General features: G+C 54.9%; 1 protein-coding gene across 1 annotated transcript in view; it reads left to right on the top strand.

The window, feature by feature from the left end:
- Positions 1-23,561, top strand: part of NCOR2 (nuclear receptor corepressor 2) — a 210,424-nt gene that overhangs the window by 27,763 nt on the left and 159,100 nt on the right. Inside the window, exons 3-5 of the mRNA XM_011988891.1 lie at positions 4,257-4,384; positions 6,986-7,163; positions 17,681-17,860. Coding sequence (XP_011844281.1) covers positions 4,257-4,384; positions 6,986-7,163; positions 17,681-17,860 — 486 coding nt within the window. The remainder of the gene's footprint in view (positions 1-4,256; positions 4,385-6,985; positions 7,164-17,680; positions 17,861-23,561) is intronic.

Here is a 23,561-nt window from a genome sequence, read left to right as displayed (position 1 = left end):
CATGTTCTGTGCCCACCTTGTTGCGGTCGGCAATGTTGCAGACCTTTGGTGGAGTAGTACTGCCCTGGGCCAAGGCTCCCAGACCCTGGAGACTGCCTGGGCCAGGCTGGGACAGGTGGGCACGTGGGGGTCACTGGGAGAGGCTAGACTGCGGAAAGCTTTGCAGTGTCCTGAGTGCCCTGGGGGGGTCCTCCATTAGCTTCATGGCCCCTCTTGCAGCTCAGTTCCTGCTGCTTGGTGATGACTTTTAAGAGGCTGTGGAGGGATGATTTGGCCCTCAAAAGAGAGGTTGGTGGGAGCTCCCATGCTGGGGGAGATTCATGCATTCATTCATTCATTCATTCATTCATTCATTCATTAGTTCATTCATTCATTGAGAGCTCCCATGCTGGGAGATCCATCCATCCATCCATCCATCCATCCATCCATCCAGCAAATACTTATCGGGTGTCTTGGGCCCATCCTCTTCCAAGCCCTTGCAGTGCAGCTGTGAACAGAACAGGTAAGCATCCCTGTCTCAGGGAGCTGACCTCCTCGTGGAGAATGGCAAGTTGGGAAGGAGACGAGGGGAAGGGCTGAGGTTGGGGGAGCCCACATTTAAGTAGAGGGTTGGGGAAGAGCCTCACTGAGAAGCTGCTTTTGGAGCTGAACCTGGAGGATGGGAGAGGGCCAGGCATGTGGGAATCTGGCTGAGGAATGTTCCGGGTAGCAGGAACAGCATGTGCAAAGGTCCTGAGTTGGGAGCTCTCTTGACTGCAGCCGCCATCATTCCGGGAGAGACCCATGAATGCAGCCAGGGTCTAGGAATGGGCTGAGTTCTTCCTTTGCTTTCCCATGAACTCAGGGTCTAGGAACGGGCTGAGTTCTTCCTTTGCTTTCAGTGTGCAGTCCCAGGCATTCCCTTGACATCTTCTGGAGTAAGGAGCCCTATCCAGGAGCCAGAGAGGGGCACTCCTTTCCCGCAAAGGAACTTTTCCCAGCCCATGCTCAAACATTTCCCGCGAATCTAGCCCCTTTCTCCTCTTTGTCCCCAGCCACTCCTCCCCACCCTTGGGACCCAGCCAAGAAGGCACCAGCTGGGATTCCCTCCTGGGTGAACAGCTCTTTCTGGTGGCCTCTCACCTTCCCCAGGAGTTTTAAGGGTGTAATTTATTGGGGGCCCTGATTTCCAGCTTCAGAGGTGCCATGGTCAGGGAGAAGCCCTCCGAGGCCAGGGGGCATCACCTGAACGGATTTTCCTGTCTCCCTTTCTGAGCAGCTGGGTCAGTCTCCCTCTCTCCAAGTCAGATTTGCTGCTGTCCTACCGGGACAGGTTAAGAGCCTGGGGACCGTTCCCTCTTGTCCCTCCTCAGAAAGCCAGCTCAGCCTTTGCCTTGCATCTCAGAACGTACCCCCTTCTTGCTGTGTGGCGTGGACAAGCCACTTACCCTCTCTGTGCCTCTGTATTCTTATCTTTGTGTGGGGCTTCTTGTAATATCCACCTCACAGGGCTGCTGTAGGGATGAAATTAATATATTTCAAGCATTTAGCTGCAGGTGCACACAGGCAATTTATTACTGTGGGGTATTATTGTTGTTTTTATGATTAATGTTGTCACGCAGGGAGCTCTCCTGCTCGGAGACATGGCGAGGTGGTTTCCAGCCTGGGTGTATTCCAGCTCATGGGACCCCTGGGGCCCCACCTCGGGTCAGTTTCTCTGGTGGGGCCTCCCCGATTCTTGCCTTCCCCTAGAACCTCCAGGCACTCTTGTCGGGGGAGTCCCTGGGCTCAACCCTGGTGACCTGCTTCAAGCCTCATGGTGGGGGCCAGTGTGGACTGAGTGTCTCCCAGGGTTTAGGGTCCAGTAACAAAATGCCCACAGATCTCGGGCAGAAACGGCCCCCAAGATGCTCCTGGGAGGATCTACTAAATTGGGAAACTAAGGCCAAAGGGTTCATGCAGAGGCCTCCCCAGCCCCCGCTTTGGGCCTCCTCCACCATGGTTGGCTGCTGTGAGCACTATCTGGCCGAGGCCCTCTTCCGAGGGACTGGACCATCTGCCCTGCCTCTCTGCCCACTTGGCCTTGGTGCGGGAGAGCTGGGCGGAGAGGATCCTCCTGGCAGACTGCGAGGCCTGCTGCTTTCTTCTCACACCTCTGTGTGTGGCAAGGTCTTGGCTTGGCAGCTGCGTCATCGTCAGCCCAGTGGCCTCCTCCACTCCCTCCCTCCAGCCCCGTCTTCTCCCTTCTCCTCCCACTGAGAGCACCCGGAGTCTTGTGCTAGACACTGCGGGATGCAGGAGGAGGCTCGTGCCTTTTCTGCCTTCTGGAGGCTGCTCTCAGCCTTGGGGGAGTCCCTCAGAGAGGTGAAGAAGAGTGTAGGAGGTGCCGGCCTCCTTTAATCTGGGCTGGGCACCCATTTCAAAGAGGAGAAACTGAGGCCCAGAGGGTTCGAATAACAGGGCCGAAGACATACCTTCTGTTGGAGGCCTTGCAGCTTTTGGTGTCTGCGTTGGACTGTCCAGGGAGGTCCTTTCCCCAACTTTTCCAGCTTCTGAGGCTGCCAGGGTCCCCATGGATTCCACTTGCTCATCCTTCCTGGCCTCTGGGCTCCTGGGCTCTTACGTGCTGATTTTGTTGGGTCTGCAACAGATACGTTATCAACACATCTACCTGGCATTGTGTCTGATTCTCTTTGCAAAAATAACTGCCTTGTTGAAAAAGCCAGACAACAAAAGAATGACTAGATTTTTATGGAAAATCGGGAAAATTAAAGAAAGGTGCCAAGAAGAAATGAAGTCACCTGCAATCCCACTCTCTGAAGCCTCACCTGTGTCAGACATCACTAACTGATTACCGCAAACAGCATAACTGAGTGTTCCAGGCAGGCAGAACTAATCTATTGGGATTGGTGCATAAGTGAAGCCTGCCTTGTTTAGTTTGAGAGACTTGTTACTGTCTTTTTTTTTTTAAACACAGTTTAATGTTTCTCAAATCTGGGTGTACTTGGCAATCGGTATACATTTAATTTGTTGATATTGAGTTTTCTCCCCTATGATAATGGATAATGTGTTAAAGAAAAAAGTATTTGGACACTTGTTAAGCAGGAAGACTATACAGGACAATTGTGCTGTCAGTGTCCAGACTGTCACAATAAGGGAGAGAGACCGGGCTCAGCTCCAAGTACGGCCAAGACAGCTGGGGCCTCATAGCCTAGCCGCAGGGCGGAGGGAGGGGTCAGTGGATGGAAAATTACTAAGAGGAGCGCTTGAGGGTGGGGGGTTCCTCTAGACTGACTTACCAGGATTCCTGCAGCTGGGCAGAGCCCCGCAAGGCCAAGGCCAAGGTCGAGGCCCTGTGGAGAGAGGATGGGTTAGAGGAGCTTGACTCTGGTGTGGGCAAGGAGAGTCTTTGTCAAATGGACGGCGGTGTGTTATTAAAGGAGGAGGGTTTGCCTGAGGCTTACCCTTCTGGCTGTGATACGAGCCTTACCTGCGGGAGTTTCTCTTTTACAGGGCAGGCTTCGGGTCAGGGGGCGCTTCGTTCTGAAACCTGGTCTTTGGGCCTCGCTGGCCATCGGCTGTTTGTCGCCGTCACTCGCCACCATCCATCCTTCTCTGGCGAGTGAGGCCCGAGCCTCGTTCCCTCACGTGGGCATCACTTACCCACCCTGCCAAGAGCTGGGCATCTAGGTTGGGCCTTTTCCCAGTTGTTGCTGCAAATGAGTTTCTGTTTTTACAAATAATGCTGCCCCATATGCACCTTCAGTCCTGTCTTCCCAGGCCTGCATTTCCAAGCTGCAGCTCCTCAGGCCAGAGGGACCCATTGCCTGGCAGGGGTAGGATGGGGTGGGAGGGTAGAAAAGTGAAGACAGCTTCCTCTACTCTCTCCTCCTGCAATCAGCGCCAACATGGCTGGCAGACAGACACCGTGGTCAGGATGGTTCCAGGCCTGTACTAGCCTGTGGCCTCAGACAGCCCCATCAGCCCTCCTAGACTTGACGGTCTCACCTGGAAGGTGGGCGTGATCGTGAGACTGTGGGAGGCTGCGTGGGAAGGACGCAGCCCAGGGCCGTTCAACCATCTGTGTTCCTTCTACTCCTTGGCGTTCGGCCCCAGGGGTAGCCTCTGGCCAGACGGTCCCTGAAGTTCCCTGCAGGACTTGGGCTTATCTGCCTAGGGCAGGAGCGAGCCTAAGCAGGGAGTCCACGGCCTTGCCTGCTGTGCCCCACCATGCCCGTGCCCGCCTGCGCTCACTGCTCCTCTGTCCCCTCATGCAGGACGTCGGGCTCCTGGAGTACCAGCACCACTCCCGCGACTATGCCTCCCACCTGTCGCCTGGCTCCATCATCCAGCCGCAGCGGCGGAGGCCCTCCCTGCTGTCCGAGTTCCAGCCCGGGAATGAACGGTGAGGAGAGTTGCTGCCTCCTTGTCCCTTCTCTGGAGCCCCTTCTCAGATGGAGAAGCAGAGGCCCGTGGTGGAGCAGGAGCACCCAGGGTCCTGTGAAATGAGGGGGTGTCGGGCCGTGTGTTCACCCTTGACCAGGTGTGGCCGTGACTCGGGGTGAGGATGAGGACGAGCAGGGAAGAGCCACATGGCCCTCAGACTTCCAGCATGGAACTTCAGTGGGCTCTGTGGGTTTGGGCAGCAGTGGGGACCTCCAAGCTGGGCTGCAGCCGGGCTGGGCTGCTGTGGGAAGATTCGAGTCCACACCTGGTGCCCCTGGGGCCCCTGCCCTCCCCTCCCATTCCTCCTTCTTCTCCAGCTGGCAGAGGACGCCCCCTGGTGTGTGCCTGTGCCGGGCCAGCCTTACTTTCCTTGATCCAGGTGGGAGGGGAATGAACAGGTGAGGTGGGGGCGTGGGAGGGAGGTGGGGCGGGGAGCTGGGGGGACTACAGCAAGGGGAGGGCCAGGACTGGGCCGGAGCCAGCTCTCCATACATTTATTTGGGATCGTTAGGCCATGTTCTTTCTCCCACCATCTCCAGGAGCTTCTGCTAGAGACGGCGGAAGTGTGGGGAATTGTGCCTGTTTCTCAGATGGAGAAGCTGAGGCTGCGAGGTTGAGGATGGGCCCTTGTTTACTCAGCCAGGACTAGAAGTCGAGGCACCAGGCCCCCGCCCTTCATGGTACCATGGAGGTGTCCCAGGGCCCCAGAGCAGGCGGGGCTGGTGAACTCAAGTGGGCGCAGGTGTGTGGAGGAGGAGGGGAGGCGGAGGCAGTGTGCCTTCTGTGTCTGGATTGGTTTCCTGGGGCTGCCATCACAGCGTGCCACAAACTGGGTAGCTTCAAGCCACATAAGTGCATACCCGTGATCTGAAGTCAGGGCGTCCGCAGGGCCGCGCCCCCTCGGAAGCCTTGAGGGGAGGACGCTTTTCTGTCTCCTCCAGCTTCTGGGGGCTACAGGCATTCCTCGTCTGTGGCTGCGTCACTCCAATCTCTGCCTCTGCCTCTGCCTCTGCCTCACGTGGCCATTTCCTTGTCTGTCTCTGTGTTCTCTTGTCGTGTTACAAGGACCCCAGTCATCCTAATTCAGGATGGCCTCCTGTTAGCTTAATTCCATCTGCAATGACTCTAGGTCCAAAGAAGGTCTTATTTTGAGGTTCCAGTGGCCATGGATTTTGGGAGGACATTATTCGAGCCACTGCAGTGCTGCTGTCACGTTTAAATGAAAACACCATGTGCTTCCTGCCAAGCACCGTGTAATGGTGAAGCCCTAGGTTCTGGGCCTTGAAGAGGGGGATGTCTTGGGGCCCAGCTTTGGAGGGACAAGGACTTAAGGGAGGTGAGCCTAGAGGGGTGGTTACCTCGCCCCACTGGGTGGGGCCAGCAACATGGCCCCAGCCTATGCTGCAGTGGGCAGAGTTTAGTCAATCTACAGCACTGATTGAGTGCCTACTGTGCGCCAGTACCTGGGGACAGCCATGAACAAGACCACCCTGCGTTCATTCTAGGGTGAGGGAGGTGGCCAGAAAACACCTGTGGCCACCGAGCATGTGGGGAGGGCAGTGGAGAGAGAGTGGACAGGCGGGTGTGGTGTGGTCTGGCCCGGGCCAGGAGGCGCCATCTGCACCAAGATGTGAAGGGGAGGGGAGCTCACGTGAAGGGCCTGAGGTCTCAATGCTCCAGGCAGAGTCCAGCAGGTGCAAAGGCCCTGGGGCAGGAGTGAAGTCGGAGGACAGCGAGGGCCAGGCCAGACAGGGCTTGTGCAGGAGGGGAACGGCTGTGGATTCCCTGCTCAGCCTCTGGGAAAAGCATTTCAGCAAGGGCCACATTCAGCCCGTTTCTGGTGGGTGATGGCTGGAGCCTGAGAGGTGGAGGCCAGGAGTCCCAGCTCTGTGGGGTGTGCTTAATTAGGCAAGGCCATGCCCTCTCTAGGCACACTGTGGAGGAGCATTCAGGAGAGCCCGTCGCTGGGGATGCTGGGCGGCTCCGGTCTGCACCGGGCTGCTGGGCTGAGTTGAGAAGGTGGTTAGGCCAGGTTCAGCAGCAAGAGTTCTGCGATTGGCCAGCGATGTCTGCCCTGCGTGGGTGAGAGGGAAATGGCATCACGGGTGCTGTTATCTGCGTTAGGCTCACAGTGTTTCCTGAATGAACTGTGTCTGTGAACCACCCGGCAATCTTGTTAAAATGCGGAGTCTGACTTGGTAGGCCTCAGGTAGTACTGGAGATTCTGCATTTGTAACCAGCCCCAGGTGGGGACGGTGAGCTGGTCCACGGACCGCCCCGAGTGGCAAGGGGGGGCAGTCACTCTGGGGCGTTCCAGTGCCACTGTAGCGCACTCCCTCCCTGTAAACGTCTTTGGTGAATGTGGACCTGAAGGAAGGCAGTGCTGCATTGGAGTCCTGCCCCGCGGTGGGACCGTGGGAGGTGGGCTCCTGTGAGCACCTTTCTCGCAGGATCATACAGGGCATGGCACGCAGTAGGTGCGTGGCGCAGAGGGCAGTCGGGGCCTCGGGAGTTCTCAGCCGCAATCTCCTGTGTGACGCCGATGCTTTAACTCCCGCAGGTCCCAGGAGCTCCACCTGCGGCCAGAGTCCCATTCGTACCTGCCCGAGCTGGGGAAGTCAGAGATGGAGTTCATTGAAAGCAAGCGCCCTCGGCTAGAGCTGCTGCCCGACCCCCTGCTGCGACCGTCACCCCTGCTGGCCGCTGGCCAGCCTGCGGGATCTGAAGACCTCACCAAGGTAAACCTGGGCCCCCAGCTGGGCACTTGTCTGCCCCTTGAGGTTCTGCTGCTGGTTGGGTTGGGTGGGAGGTGGCGGGTAGGTGTGCAGGGAGGGGGCAGCTCGGGCAAAGGCTTGGAGGTGGGCCAAGCACCGAGTGCACGGAGCTGGGCGGCAGGAGGAGGGCAGGCGCTGGGTCTCTCTGGAGGTGCCAAAGTGTGGGAAGCAGTGGGGGAGGTGTTCCAGGTGGGCGGAGCAGCAAGTGCAAAAGCTCTGGGGCAGGACCAGGCTTGTGGTCATGGGGCAGCTGGCATGAGGGAGGGGAAAGCTGGGAGGGGAGGGCCTGGGGTGCCGTGGAGCAGAGAGCTGCCATCTGGTGGGGGTGAGGACGGTCCTGTGGTCGGTGGTCAGCTTTCAGCACATTCTGAGAGCTTCCTCGAGGGCGGGTTGTTTGGTTCTGTGAGTGCTTGGAACAGAGGGCTTAGTGACCCCTGTCTTGAGCCCTGCACAGCAGGCAGCCCCGTGGGCCCCGAACCCAGGCCTGTGAGGCGGACAGCTCGGGGCTCTGCCAGGCGCCTGGGGCTCCTGGATTCTTAAGGGGCAGGGAGGTGAGACTCCAGAGTCCCCCGAAGTGACCTGGGACAGAGTTGGCTCAGCACTAAAGGGGCGGAGCTTGGTTAGGACATGGCCTGGACACCTAGAGCGACAAAGGCTCCTTCCACTGCCCGGTCCAGCCACTCCTTGGGGCACCATGTGGCACCGGGCTGGCTTGGGTTGAGTCTGCAGCCACCCAGGCCTGAGGGACGGTGGATGCAGTTTGGGCAGGAGGAGCTAGACAACTTTAGGCTCATCTGCATCTCCATGGGGAGGCAGCCTGGCATTGCAGGTGGCCCCAGGCCTCACCTGGGCGCTCACCTATCCCAGGGCCCTCTGTCCATCTGCTCTCAGGTGACCCAGGTGTGATTTCCACCACCCCCACCTCCACAGCTGTGTAAACTTTGCACCTCTCTGAGCCCCATTTCTTCCTCACTGATCTGGGACCTTGTGTGCAGGGTGTCACCTGGTCATCTGGGTAGAGGGCTCGGCTATGGGCCCCATGCGTGGGGACTACTTGGCACCCATGAGCCGGCATGGGTGGTAGTCTGACTGCAGGGCCAGGCCACTTGGGCCAGACTCGGCCTTCTCTTGGGGAGAGGGGATACCCGCGTGGACCCTGGGATATCCCTGGGGTGGGCTTGGGCTGGTAGGTGGTTGGGGGGGCCATCCTGGGTCTGGGATGGCAGGGCTTCCCCTCCTGCTCTGAGTGGCTGTGGCTGCGACACCTGCACACCTGCCAGGTACCCACAGGGCTTCCTCTGGGGCCAGGGGAGGGAGGAGCTGGGGTGTCTGTGTGGTTTTTGGTTGGCTTGGCCTCCCTGTCACTGGGGCAACCCCTGCCTCACCAAGTTGTCGTGGGAAAGTGAAGGAAGGAAAATGAACTCCTAGCCAACAGACCACATGCGCCTGAGAGCCCGCTCAGGAATCTCCCCCGGTGGATGCAGCTGTGTCCTTGTTGGCACTCAGGGACTCCACCCTGGCCACCTCCCTGCTCTCCTGCGTACTTCCAGTCCATTCTATGCTCTAAAATATCCCAATTCCAGCCTTCTGCCCATGCCTGAGACCACCCCCAGCCTGAGCTCACCGTTGCTCTCTGGGAACTTTGCAGTAGCGTCCTGCTGGGTGTCCCTGCTCCTGCTTCCCTCTACCTCCTTCAGTTTATCCTCCAAGCAGCAGCCAGAGGGCTCTTGTAAAGGCAGACGCCTGCGTCCCCCTGTGTGTCCCTCCTGTGCTCCAAACCATCCGTGGCTCCTGTCTCAAGCAGGAAAAAGCCAAAATCCTTGCCATGGGCTGCAGATCCAGCATGATCCAGCACCATCACCTCCCAGACCTCATCTCCCTGCACCAGTCCTCTCAACCACTCACGTACAGCCTCCCAAGCCACCCTGGAATTCCTCTAACACGACAGGCACGTTCCCACCTGGGGACCTTTGCACGGGCTGTGCCCTCGGCAGGAGCGCCGTCCCCCAGGCACATTCCTCTTTCCTTGTTCCTTCCAGTCCTGGCTGCCCTCCAGGGCCTGCATGGCAGGGGAGACCTGTGGCCAGTCCTGTGGGGACTCCTGAGGCCGCTCATGGCAGAGGCTGCAGCCCCACCACATCCTCCCGGGGTGTGAGATTCAGCCACGGGGTCCCTGCCGACCTTGAAGGGGATCTCTGTGGCCTGGGGCTCGGGACCCCTGCACTTGGGTCTGGGCTTGGGACTGGTGTGGATGCCAGTTCCTCTCTCTCGGGTACTACCCCATTGGGGACCCCAGCCAGCATCCCTGCCCCGAGGCCCAACCCTTCCAGCACATCCTTCCTGCCCCTCCTCCCCTTCCTTCTCTCCTTCTACACCTCCCTCCCTCCTTCTTCCTCCCTCCCTTTCTTTCCACCCAAACAGCCCCCCATCCTGCTCACTCCGCTTCACCCCCTGCTTCCTGGGCTCCTGCCATCTCTCCCTGCTCATCCCCTGGGGCTCCCTCCCTACCACAGAGCACTCCCAGCCGCCACCCAGTGCCACCCAGCCTGTCTGCCTGTGGCCATCTGTCCTTGCCTTCATTACCTGTCCCTCCCCCTCACCTCCCAGCCACCCCTCACCCATCAGTTCTGCCTGCCATCGTCTCCCACCAGTGGCCTTGCCCCTCCGCCATCCACTCACCCCTCCCCCCACCATCCCCTTGCTTCCCCACCCCCTACCCCCATCTGCTCCCCCTGCTTCTCCCACTCGCCTGGAGTCCAGGGCGCTGTGAGCCTAGTCAGCCCTGGCAGGAACTCACAACTCAGCCGGACAAGGGTGCCTCAGGGTTCTTGGCCTGTGGCCATTTCTTGGCTGGAGAGCGACACCTCCCACATGTGTGTCCAGCCTGAGGCCTGCCACGCCTCCAGTGCCCTAGACAGCCCTTTGTTTTCACTCCTCTTTGAAACAGAAAGTGGAACCTAGACGGTGGCGGTGGTGAGGATGTGCACAGATTAAGCACCTGTGGTTTGCTGCTGTGGGAGTTTGCTGTGGTTTCAGTAAAGCTCAGGACGTACCAGGCTGGAGGCTTGTTCTCTCTCCAGCTTCCACAGGGGATGCCGACGGCAGGGCTGGTGGGGGAATCGCAGGCAGTGTCCCCGGAGGCTTCTGTCCCCCAGGGTCACTCAGCCGCCCAGCTGTGTCTGACTGCCCAGGCCGGGGTGGGGACTGTGGCCAGGTGGCGTCCTCATCCTGGTTGCAGCCTAGTGCCCAGCCTGCACAGGCCCCTCCCTGCACAGCCCTGGGGCACCGTAAGCTCCTTAGCAGCCTCAGGGCAAAGGCGACCCTCTTCCTGCAGCAGGAGTAGGGGTGGGCGGTGGGGACGGGGAGCCAGCCCCGGGGAGGGAAGTGGCCACTCAGCCCTGCAGGGTCCCCTTCTCTGCCTGATGCGGCCGGATGGGATTGAATGGTGGACTCATAGGGTGAGGCACCTCCTTTATCAGAAGGTTGGCGCGCAGGAGGCATTCACACGGTGGTAAGAATGCTGACAGTGACGGCGGGTGCCATTAAGTGAGCGCCGACTGCCTGCCAGGTGCCAAGCCATGCCCAGCCAGTGTCATATCCTGCTGTCTTCCCAGCCCGAGGAGGCTGGGTCTATGACCTCCCTTTTGTAGACGGCCCCAGGCTGAGCGAGCTGGACGCAGGGGAACGGGATTCAGGCCCAGGCAGCTGGGAATGCACCCCACGCCTGCCTCCAGGTTGTCCCGCTGCTCTGGGTCCCCTCTGGTCTCCCTGGTGGGGTGCCCTCCTCCCTCTACCTGGCACCCCCATTAGCACTGGAATCTGCTTTCCCCTCTTTTTGTTGTTGTTGTTGTTGCTACAGGAGGCAGGAGAGAATTGTAGCTCGGCTGCCTGGGAGAGATGTTTCCATTTGAACAACTCCCCTGAAGTCGAGCCTGGATGGATAGCAGGCGAGGGTGTGTGTGTGTGTGCGCATGTGTGTGTGCACGTGTACGTGTGTGTGTGCGGGTGTTTGTGTGTGTGTGCATGTGTGTGTGCAACCTGTGTGCCTGGGTATGTACATGTGCGTGTGTTTGCATGCGTGTGTGTGTGTGTGCGTGCATGTGCGTGTGTGTGTGTGTGCACGTGTGTGTGGGTGCACGTGTTTGTGTGTGTTTGTGTGTGTGCATGTGTACGTGTGTGTGCACGCATGTGTGTGGGTGTTTGTGTGTGCGTGCGTGTGTGTGTGCACCTGTGTGCCTGTGTATGTGTGTGTGCATGTGTTTGCATGTGTGTATGTGTGCGTGTGTGTGTGTGTGCATGTGCGTGTGTGTGGGTGCGCGTTTGTATGTGCATGCGTGTGCACGCATGTGTGCGTGCGTTTGTGTGTGTGTGCGTGTGTGGGTGAGCGTGTGTGTTTGTGTGTGCATGTGTTTGTGTGTGCATGTTTGTGTGTGTGCGTGTGTGTGCGCCTGTGTATGCACGTATGTGTGTATGTGCACGTGTGTGTGCGTGCGTGTGTGTGCATGTGTGTGCGTGTGTACGTGTGTGTGCATGTGTTTGTGTGCAGGCAGCTCAGGGCCCAGCCTTGGAGGGCGACCAACCCCTGCATGGGCTGTTGTCCCCCAGGTGTGAGTTCTGTCTCTGCAGACAGCAGGCCCGAGGGGTGAGTCTGCTGCCTGCCCCCCTCTCCAGCACGCCCGTGCCCTCTGGCCTATGGGTTCCAGAGGGTCTCTCCGTCCCTTACCGTTGCTCTGTGGTTCTTTCTGCCTGCGTGGCTTTCCCTCTTCTTGTCAGGAATCCCTCTGCCTGCGGTGTGCCCCCTGGGATCTCTTAGTCTCTGTGTCTGTCGCTGTGTCTCTGCCTCTCCATCGCTTTCTCTTTGTGTCCCTCTATCTCTCTTTCTCTTTGTGTCTCTCTGTCACCATGTCTCTGTCTTTCTGTCTCTGTTTCTCTCTGCCTATATGTCCATTTTTGTTTCTCGAGCTGTCTGTCTGTCTTCGTCTCTGTGTCTGTCTCTCTCTCCTCTCTGCTTGGACCACAAGGTGGAGGTGTGACGGACTTGGTGCTGGGGCCTGGCCAGCCTAGCCGCAGTGATTGCTCCAGGCTGTGAAGAGATTTGGAAAGTCTGAGCAAGGGAAGATGCCTGGGAGAACGTGCTCAGAGGTTTTCTGCATCTGCTGTGTGGAATTCAGCCGGGCGCCTGAGGCAGGGATTTGATGGGATGTTTTCTGTGTGTGCCGCGTCTGCCCCATCGTGTTCCTGTTTTCTGACGCTTCTGTGCTCTTCGGCTTCTGGAGTTCTGTGGCATCAGAGACTTCCTTGGGAATTCATCGAACTTTGTTTTGGGGACTTTAGAACTGTCACAAATAGCACTATCTCTGAAAATCCCTAAGGGGGACAGACGGCCCCTATCAAATTCAAACATGAATTTTGGCTCACATAACTGAAGTCCAGCATTGGTTAGCTTCAGGTACAGCTCGATCTAGGTGACATGATGTCCTCAGGACCCTGCCATCTTTCACAGGGTCTTGGTGTGTTAGCAGGAAGGAAGCTGGCGACTCCAGGCCTTCCTTCTCCCAGGTTCAAGGCCAGCAAAAAGAGAGAACTCTCCCTCCTTCTCTCCACATTTCTAGCCCCAAACTGCTTTTTCTCCTCACCATGAGTGGGCCCATGCCTGTCCCAGAACCTGTCACTGTGGCTGGAGTAGGGGGTGTACTAGGAGTGCGTGAAGCTGGGCCCTGCTTTTTTCTGGAGCTGGCACAGGGGAGCCGGGGGCCTTTTCTGCCTCTGTGTCTTCACTTATGCTATACACTTTTCTCTTTCACACTAGCTTGAAGTTTTACAGCAGGGGCATCTTATGAGTAGAAGGTACCCACTGCTCCCTGGCAACTTGTGCGGGCTGTGTTAGTTTGTTTTGCTCCCCGCGGGTTTGGGTGGGTGGGAAAGGTGGACAGTCATCGGGAGTGCACCTGCAGGCCTGACCGCCAGGCTTCCTCAGCCCCCATCCTGGGAAACCCAGCACCGGGGGAAGCGCTCTTGGCAATCTGGGTTTGCCTCTTCTTTTTCAATTGAGGGGCGGTTCACAAAAAAGTAACCACATTAAAGTGAAGAGCTCATTGGCTTGTAGGACATTTACAGTGTTGTGTTGTGCAGCTGTCACCTGTCTAGTTCTAGAACATTCTCTTCACCCCAGAAGGAGACCCCCATACTCATTAATCAGTCACTCCCTGTATTAGTCTGTTCTTACACTGCCACTCCCTGTGTTAGTCTGTTCTTACACTGCTAATTAGGCCATACCCAAGACTGGATAACTTAGAATAGAAAGAGGTGTAATTGACTCACAGTTCAGCCTGGCTGGAGAGGCCTCAGGAAGCTTACAGTCACGGTGGAAGGGGAAGCAAACACGTCCTTCTTCACATGGCCACAGCAAGAAGTGCGGAGCAAAAGTGGGGAAAGCCCCTTATAAACCATCAGCTCTCATGAGAACTCACTCACTATCACGAGAACAGGATGGGAGAAACTGCCCCATGATTGCTCCACTTGGTCCCTCCCACAACATGTGGGAATTACGGGAACTACAATTTAAGATGAGATTTGGGTGGGGACATGGCCAAACCATATCACCCCCCACTTTCCCCTCCTCCTTTTTCCGGGCAACCACAAATCACTGTCCATCTCTATGAATTTGCCTGTTCTGGACATTTCATGTAAGTGGAATCATACACTCTGCAGCCTTTTATGTCTGACCACTTTCACTCAGCATCATATTCTTGGGGTTCATCCACAGTGTAGCCTGGGTCAGTGTTTCATTCCTTTTTTTTTTTTTTTTAAAATAAAGATGGAGTCTTGCTATGTTGCCCAGGCTGGTCTTGAACTCCCGGGCACAAGTGATCCTCCTGTCTCTACCTCCATGTCCGGCCCTTCACATTGCATTGTATGGATATGCCATGTTTTATTTATCTGTTCATCAGGTGATGGACTTACTTGTGCAATTTTGCTGCGAATAAAAGCTAAACCCGAACTTAAAGAAGAACCCATTAAAGACAACAGCTTTTATCCATGGAGAGTTTAAAGGAAGTAAGTTTCTAGCAACTGCTAATGGTTGCCAGTTGCTGTTTCTACTCCTGGTGCTGCCTGTTAGCCCTGGGGATGGAAACCTTCTTTTTGTTAATGTTGCTTTGGAGAATTATTCCCAGGTTGGATGAGCAGTTTGCTCTCACAGTTTTAGGGTGGCCTGGCCCCCAGAGCCCTTCCTTCCACATCCTTCTTCTTGCTCTGTTATGTCTCTTCTTGGTCCAGGTAGAAGAGCAGAGATAGGATAGCAGAGATGTTTCTTGCCACCAGTAGTGTGACCGGGTTCTGGGTGCCATGTTTGCTGCTACCTTTTGTCTTAAGAACCTCAAGACATGACTTGGGCTGCAGGGAGAGACCAGCCAAACACCCAAGGTGGACTGCAGTGAGGGGCTGGGCAGTGGTGTGGGGACGCGGGTCTGATGTCAGTTGGCACAGAAGGGGTGTTGGGCACTCTGGGCAGCGGAGCCAGCCTGTGCAAAGGCTCGGGAGTGCCAGACGCATGAGCTGTGCACGGTTTGCTGTGGGTGGGGTCAGGTGCCCATGGCCCCCTGCCTGCCCTCCTGTTGGGGAGCAGTGAGGGCCCCGCACCCACTGGTACATGCATACACACTCCTGAGGCTTTTTCTAGGGAGTTTTTCTTCCACACACATTTTTGCCTTGAATTTCTGGAGGTCCTGCACTCTGGGACCCTGGAAGGGATGCTGCTTTGGCGCTTATGCTCAGCCCCATGGTTCTGTGGGGTGAACAGATGTGTGGCCATTTCTGACATGGAAGCCCCTGTAGCCTCCCCTTTCAAGCAGCTTCCAAGGGAGGACACTGAGTGGCCTTGGGCACGTCGTCAAACTGTAATCCCACTTCCCACGGTGGTTATGACAGTTACGTGGATTAAGACTTGTGAATTGCTTAGAGCAGGAGGCCAGCAAACTCCAGCAAGCTCCAAATCTGGCCCTCAGCATGTTTTTGTAAATAAAGTTTTATTGGCACATAGCCACGCCCACTTGTTCCCCATCGCCTGTGGCTGCTTTTGCAATACAATGGCAGGGGTGAGTAGGTGAGACAGAGACCTTGTGGCCCTGAAAGCTTGAGCTATTTTTACCATCTGGCCCTTTATAGGAAAGTTCCGGCCTCTGGCATCCAGTCCCAGTGGCCTCCAGGCTCTGTTTCCTCCTCTGGTAATGGAGATGGAACAGCAATCCCCTCGGAGGACTGTTGTGGGGTCTACTTCATGGCGTGTGCAGAGGACTGGGATGGGCTGAGCCGTGAGCGGCCCCAGGTGTGATTTCTAGGGTATCCCTTGGGGAGGTGGCCTGAGGAGCATGGAGGACCGCATTGGGGCGATTGAGGGATGAAGGCCCTTTTCTCTATTTCCCTCGAGGAGTCTGTGTGTGTGGAGGGAGCACTGGGTTGTCCAGGCTGCTGCTGTGCTTGCCCCCACATCTCAGATGGTAACAGAGGCTGGAGGCAAACCTAATATGACTCCAAGACTCTTGGCCCCTATGGGTCTTGCTGGGACTCTGTGGGTTGAGGGGAGGACAGAGGCCCTGAGGATGGCAGGAGTGGACAGAAGATGATGCAGCCTCTGTGAGTCCCGAGGTTGGGGGGGGCACTCGGGGCCCCCCGGCTGCAGTTGTCTGGGGAATAATGCACCCTGTGTCCTCTGGGTACAGCTGCCGTGGGGGTGGGGAGGCGGTGGCCTGGCTCTGCTCTGGGCCTTGTCTGCCAGCAGCTGCCGGCTTGGCCCCAAGGATGGCACAGGGCGGGGGCTGGGTTCTGGAGCCCAGCTAGGGGAGGACCATCCCAGCCAACATTTATTGAGGCTTATAGTATGACAGGCTCAAAGCCATTAACTCATTCAAGACTCACAAGGACCGGGGAGGTGGAGGTGCGAACTGTTCTCCCCATTGAACAGATGAAGAACTGAGACAGGAAGCAGTTGAATGATCTGCTGGAGGTCACGGAACTGGAGAGTGGCAGAGGGGGCTGGGATGTGAACCCAGGGCTGCACAGGGGAGGCCTGGGTTGTTTTTTCTAACCTCCTTATCCTGAGAGCGTTCCTAGCACAGCCTGGGTGCACCAGACTTTAGCTGGTGGGATGAAGGCATCCATGGATAACTGAATCCAGGCTTCCTTTGTCGTTAAGCACATTTTCAAAAACGACTGTATTACATGAAGAGTAACTCTCGGTGAAAGAAAATCAGAAAAAATACGGGCAAATAAGAAGAAGAAAGTAAAAATACCCTCTTCTGCCCTGCTGCCGAGATAACTCCTTTTAGCTTCTCTGTAGCCCGTTCTGGTGGCTTTTCTGTGTGTTCGGGAATATGTGTTTTCTGCAAAGCCACGTGTGTGTTGGCTGCATGGTTCTGGAACTTGCGTGTTTGGACTGAACTTCATGAGAGAATGTTTACAGAGGTCTGCAGAGGCCAGGCCCTGGGAGGATGGAGGCTGTGGGTCTTGGTTCCTTGAGCTGGTGGGGAACACACAGATGGGGTAAGTGGAAGAAGGGAGGTGTGTTATGGGAACAGGGAGCTGGAAGACTTCACAACTTGAGGAGAGGCTGAGAAACCATTCATGTAGCAAGAGCATTTGAACTGCACCTTGAAGGCTGTAAGGGACTCTGAATTTTGGAGAATGGGTGATGGCTGGGATGGGGATGGGATCCTTGAACAGGTGAGGACTGTCCTGACAGATGTCCAGTACTCTGGGCCTGGACTCAGGGATGGAAACTAGGGGTGTATTGGCGAGGGGTTATGCATTAGTCTGTTTTCATGCTGCTGATAAAGACATACCCAAGACTGGGCAATTTAAAAAATAAAGAGGTTTAATTGGACTCACAGTTCCATGTGGCCATGGAGGGCTCACAATCATGGCAGAGGGCAAGGAGGAGCAAGTCACATTTTACATGGATGGCAGCAGGCAAAAAGTTGGCAACTACATTAGGGTTCTCTAGAGCGACAGAACTAATAGAAAATATGTAATATACATATATTACATAAAGGGGAGTTTATTAAGGAGTATTAACTCACACAATTCCACAATAGGCCATCTGTAAGCTGAGGAGCAAGGAAGCCAGTCTGAGTCCCAAAGCTGAAGAACTTGGAGTGTGATATTCGAGGGCAGGAAGCATCCAGCGTGGGAGAAAGATGTAGGCTGGGAGGCTAGGCCTGTCTTGCCTTTTCACATTTTTCTGTCTGTTTTATACTCGCTGGCAACTGATTGGATGGTGCCTACACAGATTAAGGGTGGGTCTGCCTTCCCCAGCCCACCGACTTAAATGTTCATCTCCTTTGGCAATACCCTTACAGACACACCCAGGGTCAATACTTTGCCTCCTTCAATCCAATCAGGTTGACAGTGTTAACCATCACAGGGTTGTACAGACTGGGGGTGTCCCCCGTGCTGACCCTATGCCTGTTTTTTTTCTGCCACAGGACCGTAGCCTGACGGGCAAGCTGGAACCAGTGTCTCCCCCCAGCCCCCCGCACACCGACCCTGAGCTGGAGCTGGTGCCTCCGAGGCTGTCCAAGGAGGAGCTGATCCAGAACATGGACCGCGTGGACCGAGAGATCACCATGGTGGAGCAGCAGATCTCTAAACTGAAGAAGAAGCAGGTGTGAACGGGCAGGGGGATGGGGAGTATTGGCTCTGAGTCTCCATTCTAGCAGCAGTGACTGCAGTGTCACAGACATGTGCCAAGCCCTTCCCAAGTTCCTGGGTGCTCACTGGTTTTTATGCCCTTTACATTCATTGGACAGGAGCACCATCCGCAGAACTTTCTGCCATGATGGAAACACTGTGTATCTGCAGGATAGCCACGTTCCACTACTGAGCATTTGAAATGTGCCTACTGCAACTGAGGAACTGATTTTTAATTTTTGTTTAATATGCATATGAAATGTGCCTTTGAATAGCCACACAAGCTGCCGCATTAGACAGCACAAGAATGGTGGGTGAAAGTTCAGGATGTTTAGCCAGTCTGTCCAGGTTCAGATCCTGTTTCTTCCAGTACCAGGCAATGTGAGGTGGGCAGTCCCTTCTCTGTGCTTCACTTTCCTTATCTGTAATGTGGGGAAACAGCCCTTGGCTCTGGAATCTGAACGGACTGGCCTCCTAACTGCTCTTTACTAGCTATGTGGCCCTGGAACCTTCATCTCTTGGAGGCTTGGTTTCCTTGCCTGTAAAATGGACAACTTGTAGAGGAGGGAGCAAGATCCCGAGATTAAAAATAAATCCTCATCATCACTGTTGAAACCACACAAAGACATGCAGAGAAAAAGCTGATGTAAATATTTATAACATTCATTTTATAATTTTGTTTTAAATATGAGTTAATATACAATTCCTTGATAATCTGCCTTTTCCCAGCTCTTCATGGTTTGCTCCCTGGTATCATTCAGGTCTCTGCTCAGATGTCCCTGACACCAAGAGGCCACCCTCCACCTTGTACAAGAACATGCACCCCCAACCCTCCTCTATCCCGGGTTCAGCCAATCCAGCTAATTCTAGCTGCTGCTTTTTGTAAATAAAGTTTTATTGGCACAGCCATGGCCACTTGTCTGTGTATCTCTATACACATGTGTGTCTGTATGACTGCTTTTCTGCCACAGTGGCAGAGTTAAGTCATCACAACAGAGACCTGTGTGGCCTGCAAAGTCAAAAATATTTGCTATTTAGGCCTTTAAAGGAAAGCTTTGGGCCAGGCATGGTGGCCGATGCCTGTAATCCCAGCACTTTGGGAGGCTGAGGCTGGAGGATCACTTGAGCCTGGGAGTTTGAGACCAGCATGGGCAACATAGCAAGACCCTGTCTCTATAAATAATTTAAAACATTAGCCAGGTGTGGTGGCACATGCCTGTGGTCACAGCTACGTAGGAGGCTGAGGCAGGAGTGCCTGAGCCCGGGAAGTTTAGGCTACATGAGCCATGATTGCCACTGCACTCTTGCCTGGGCAACAGAATGAGAACCTATCTTAACAAAAAGAAATGCTGCTGAGCGCTGATCTGTCTCATCACCCCGCTGGTGGCGTCATTATTTGAATTAATGTAGACCCAGCGTTGTTATACAGTGGTCCTCTCCTTGTCTCCCTGTTAACTGCAGTGTTCTGAGCAGCATGGGGTACATGGTAGGTGCTCATTAAAAATGGTTGATTCAGTCATTGTGTCACTGTCTGGGCCCCAGGGAGCGTCTAGACTAATGGGGGAAACAGGCTCACATCTAGTGCCCTCCAGACAAGGAAGTAGGGGCTCCAAGGAGGATCAAGGGCTCATTCCAGCCACTGTAGGCAGGGGGTGAAGGCTGGTGAGAGAAGGCTTCCAGGAAGAGGTGCCCTGGTAGCTGGGTTTTGAAGGACGCTTCAGGGAGAGAGCGTTGATTTCAAGGGGCCATCACCATGGCTGTCACATGGTTGGGGGAACCAGGATTTGAGGATAGTCCAACAGTGAGGCCCGGTCCTGGAGACTCTGCCAACTGTCCCAGGCTTCAGCAGGCAGTAGGTAGGTCTCATGATGGTGGCATAACCATCCCGAGAGGGGCCGGGCCCTGGTGGGGATGGGCAGGCATTGCCAGGGCCAGCCTGGTACCACACCTTTAGGGGGAGGCCTGGCCCTGGGGTGGGGCTGAAGCTGCAGGCACTGGCACATATTGGTGACTGCGGCTGGAAGCCAGGTGGCTCGAGGCAGCTCTCAGTGGTTAGGTTTTTATTTGTTTCTTTGTTTGTTTCCCTCTAAATTCCACGTTGGCATTTTTTAAAAGTGAAATTCTCAAGCATAATCATTTTAAAGTGCACAATTCAGTGGCATTTCTTACATTTGCAGTGTTGTGCAGCTGTCACCTGTATCTGGTTCCCAGCCATTTCAACAACCCACAGGGAAGCCTCATAAGAGCTAAAGCAACCACTCCCTGTTCCCCTACTCTCTGTCTCTGTGGACTGACCTGTTCTAGACAGTTCCGATATATGGCATCACACAGTATGCGTCCTTTTGCGTCTGGCTTCTTCTACCTAGCGTCATGGTTTTGGGTTTATCATGTTGTCTCTTGTCTCATTCCTTCATTCCTTTTTATGGCTGAATCATACTCCATTGTGTGGAGATGGCACCTTTTGTTTATTTCATCATCTGTGGCCATTTGGGCTGTGGCTGTTGTGAATAGTGCTGCTGTTCAAGTTGTGTTGGGACACCTGTTTTCAGTTCTCATGGGTATATACCTAGGAGCGGAATTGCAGGTTTGCACAGTAATTCTAGGTTTAATTTGCTGATGACTTTCCAGGCTGTTTTCCACATCAACTGCCCCATTTTACATTCTTACCAGCAATGCATGAAGGTTCCAGGTTTTCCACATCCTCATCAACCCTCCCCCCACCTTTTTTTAAAATTTTGAGATGGAATCTCACTCTGTTGCCCAGGCTGGAGTCCAGTGGTGCCATCTTTGCTCACTGGAGCCTCTACCTCCTGGGCTCAAGCAGTCCTTCTACCTCAGCCTCCTGAGTAGCTGGAAGTACAGGCGTGCACCACCACACCCGGCTAATTTTTGTATCTTTTTATAGAGATGGGGTTTCACTATGTTGCCCAAGCTGGTCTCCAACTGCTGGTCTTGAGTGATCTGCCCACCTTGGCCTCTCAAAGTGCTGAGATTTCAGGTGTGAGCCACTGTCCCTAGCCACACCAACCCTTTTTTATCTTCCTTTAAAAATGTTTTTGGTCGGATGCGGTGGCTCACGCCTGTAATCCCAGTACTTTGGGAGGCCAGGCAGGCGGATCACGAGGTCAGGAGTTAAAGACCATCCTGGCTAACATAGTGAAACCTCGTCTCTACTAAAAATACAAAAAAATTAGCCAGGCGTGGTGGTGGGCGCCCGTAGTCCCAGCTACTCAGGAGGCTGAGGCAGGAGAATGGTGTGAACCTGGGAGGCGGAGCTTGCAGTAAGCCGAGATCGCACCACTGCACTCCAGCCTGGGTGACAGAGTGAGACTCCGTCTCAAAAATAAAAAATAAAAAAATAAAAAAATGTTTTTGATTCCAGCCATCCTAGTGGTTGTACAGCGGTATCTCGTTGTGGTTTTGACTTGCATTAGACAGCCCTTTTTAGCGTGTCACTGCTGTGCAGCAGTTTTTTCAGCATTATCTCCTTGATCTTCCAGACAACCTTATGAGGTAGGCATGTACTCGCAGGTTCTGCTGAAGTAGACACTGAGGTCAGGGAGGTGAAGTGCCCTGGCTGAGGCTGCAGAGCTGGTGAGTGTGGGGCTCAGGCTTGAATCCAGGCCCAACAGAGCTGAGTCACCCTCTTAGCTGGATCTCTGTAGGTGTCCCAGGTAGTATTTTCGCTAGTACCTGAGGAAGGGCCACCTTCCCTGGCTGGGGGGAGCCTCCCTCCCACCCACCCTTTCCCGACTGTGGACTTCTTCCCCTTCTTGGTTTTGTTTGTTCAATGCTTTGGGGGAGTATTTCGATGTCCTTCTTGAAGCGACCACCAGGGGTTGCTGTGGGACTGAGGCAGTTCTGCTCAAGCTGCCAGCACCATCGCCTGCAGAAGCCAGCACCCTGGATTTTCTGGCTCTTTTTGTGTTCACTTCTTCTTGGGCACCTTTTTGGGTTCATACTGAGCTGCTCTGTGGTCATGTGCAGGCTGTGTGAGCATCATAAGTGGAGCAGAACCATGTTCTGATCTCACTTGTGATGCCCTGTCACACTGCAGAATGGGGCATTGGCTTCCCATCTGACCTTGGGCCAGTGCCCTAAACCCTCTGGTCTTCAGCCTCCCTCTTGCTATGAAGCAGATGGCAGCATGATGGGATGCTCTTTCCAATGGTGTTAGGAGGAGGGTGTTTGGTACATGGACAGATGAGGATGAGGATGATGGGGGTGATGAGGATGAGGATGATGGGGGTGATGAGGATGAGGGTAATGGGGGTGATGAGGATGAGGATGATGAGAGTGATGAGGATGATGGGGGTGATGAGGATAAGGGTGATGGGGGTGATGAGGATGAGGATGATGAGAGTGGTGAGGATGATGAGGTGATGAGGAAGAGGATGATGAGGATGATGATGATGGGGGTGATGAGGATGAGGATGATGAGGGTGATGAGAATGAGGATGATGAGGGTTATGAGCATGAGGATGATGAGGATGATGAGGATGATGAGGTGATGAGGAAGAGGATGATGAGGATGATGATGATGGGGGTGATGAGGATGAGGATGATGAGGGTGATGAGAATGAGGATGATGAGGGTTATGAGCATGAGGATGATGAGGATGATGAGGATGATGGGGGTGATGAGGATGAGGATGATGGGGTGATGATGACGATGATGAGGGTGATGAGGATGAGGATGATGATGACGATGATGGGGGTGATGAGGATGACGATGATGGGGTGATGAGGATTAGGATGATGGGGGTGATGAGGATTAGGATGATGGGGGTGATGAGGATGAAGATGATGGAGTGATGAGGATGAGGATGATGGGGGTGATGAGGATGAGGATGATGGGGGGATGAGGATGATGGGGGTGATGAGGATGAGGATGATGACGATGGGGGTGATGAGGATGATGAAGATGATGAGGATGAGGATGATGGGGGGATGAGGATGAGGATGAGGGGGATGAGGATGATGAGGGTGATGAGAATGAGGATGGTGGGGTTATAAAGATGAGGATGATGAGGGTGATGAGGATGAGGATGATGGGGGGATGAGGATGATGAGGGTGATGAGGATGAGGATGATGACGATGGGGGTGATGAGGATGAGGATGATGAGGATGAGGATGATGGGATGATAAAGATGAGGATGATGAGGGTGATGAGGATGAGGATGATGAGGGTGATGAGGAGCTCTGTGGGTGGAGTGCTGCCTGTGTGTCAGGTGCCAAGTGCTTTGCACATATCATCAGCTCATTTCACCCTCACACCGGCCCCTCACACCGGCCTCCTAGGGTAGTAACTTTTATCCCCATTTTCCAGAAGAGGAAGGGAAGGCTCAGAGAGGTCCAGGAGCTTCTCAAGGCTAGCAGTAAGTAGGAGTGGGAGCCAGTAGGACTGGCTCTGGTCTAGCCAGTGCAGCTGCGGAGTCTGCGCAGCTTCCCCTAGCACTGATGCTGCCTGTAGGAACCGTAACGGGTAGTAATGCTGGCTCATAGCAGGCCTGGCTGCACCTGCCTGTGTAACTCATTGAGTTCTCACCATGGTCAGAATGGCGGCACGGCAATCAGCCCTGTTTACAGAGGGGGAAACTGAGGCCTAGCGGGGTGAGGCTGCTCGGCTGTGCTTCCCTAGCTGGCAAGTCACGAAGGCAGGATTTGAACCTGGCT

This window comes from Mandrillus leucophaeus, unplaced genomic scaffold, assembly GCF_000951045.1.
Source record: "Mandrillus leucophaeus isolate KB7577 unplaced genomic scaffold, Mleu.le_1.0 Scaffold34, whole genome shotgun sequence".
Classification (NCBI taxonomy): Eukaryota; Metazoa; Chordata; class Mammalia; order Primates; family Cercopithecidae; genus Mandrillus; species Mandrillus leucophaeus.
The sequence above is the reverse complement of the archived record's forward strand: the minus strand, read 5'-3'. Positions and strand labels throughout refer to the sequence as shown.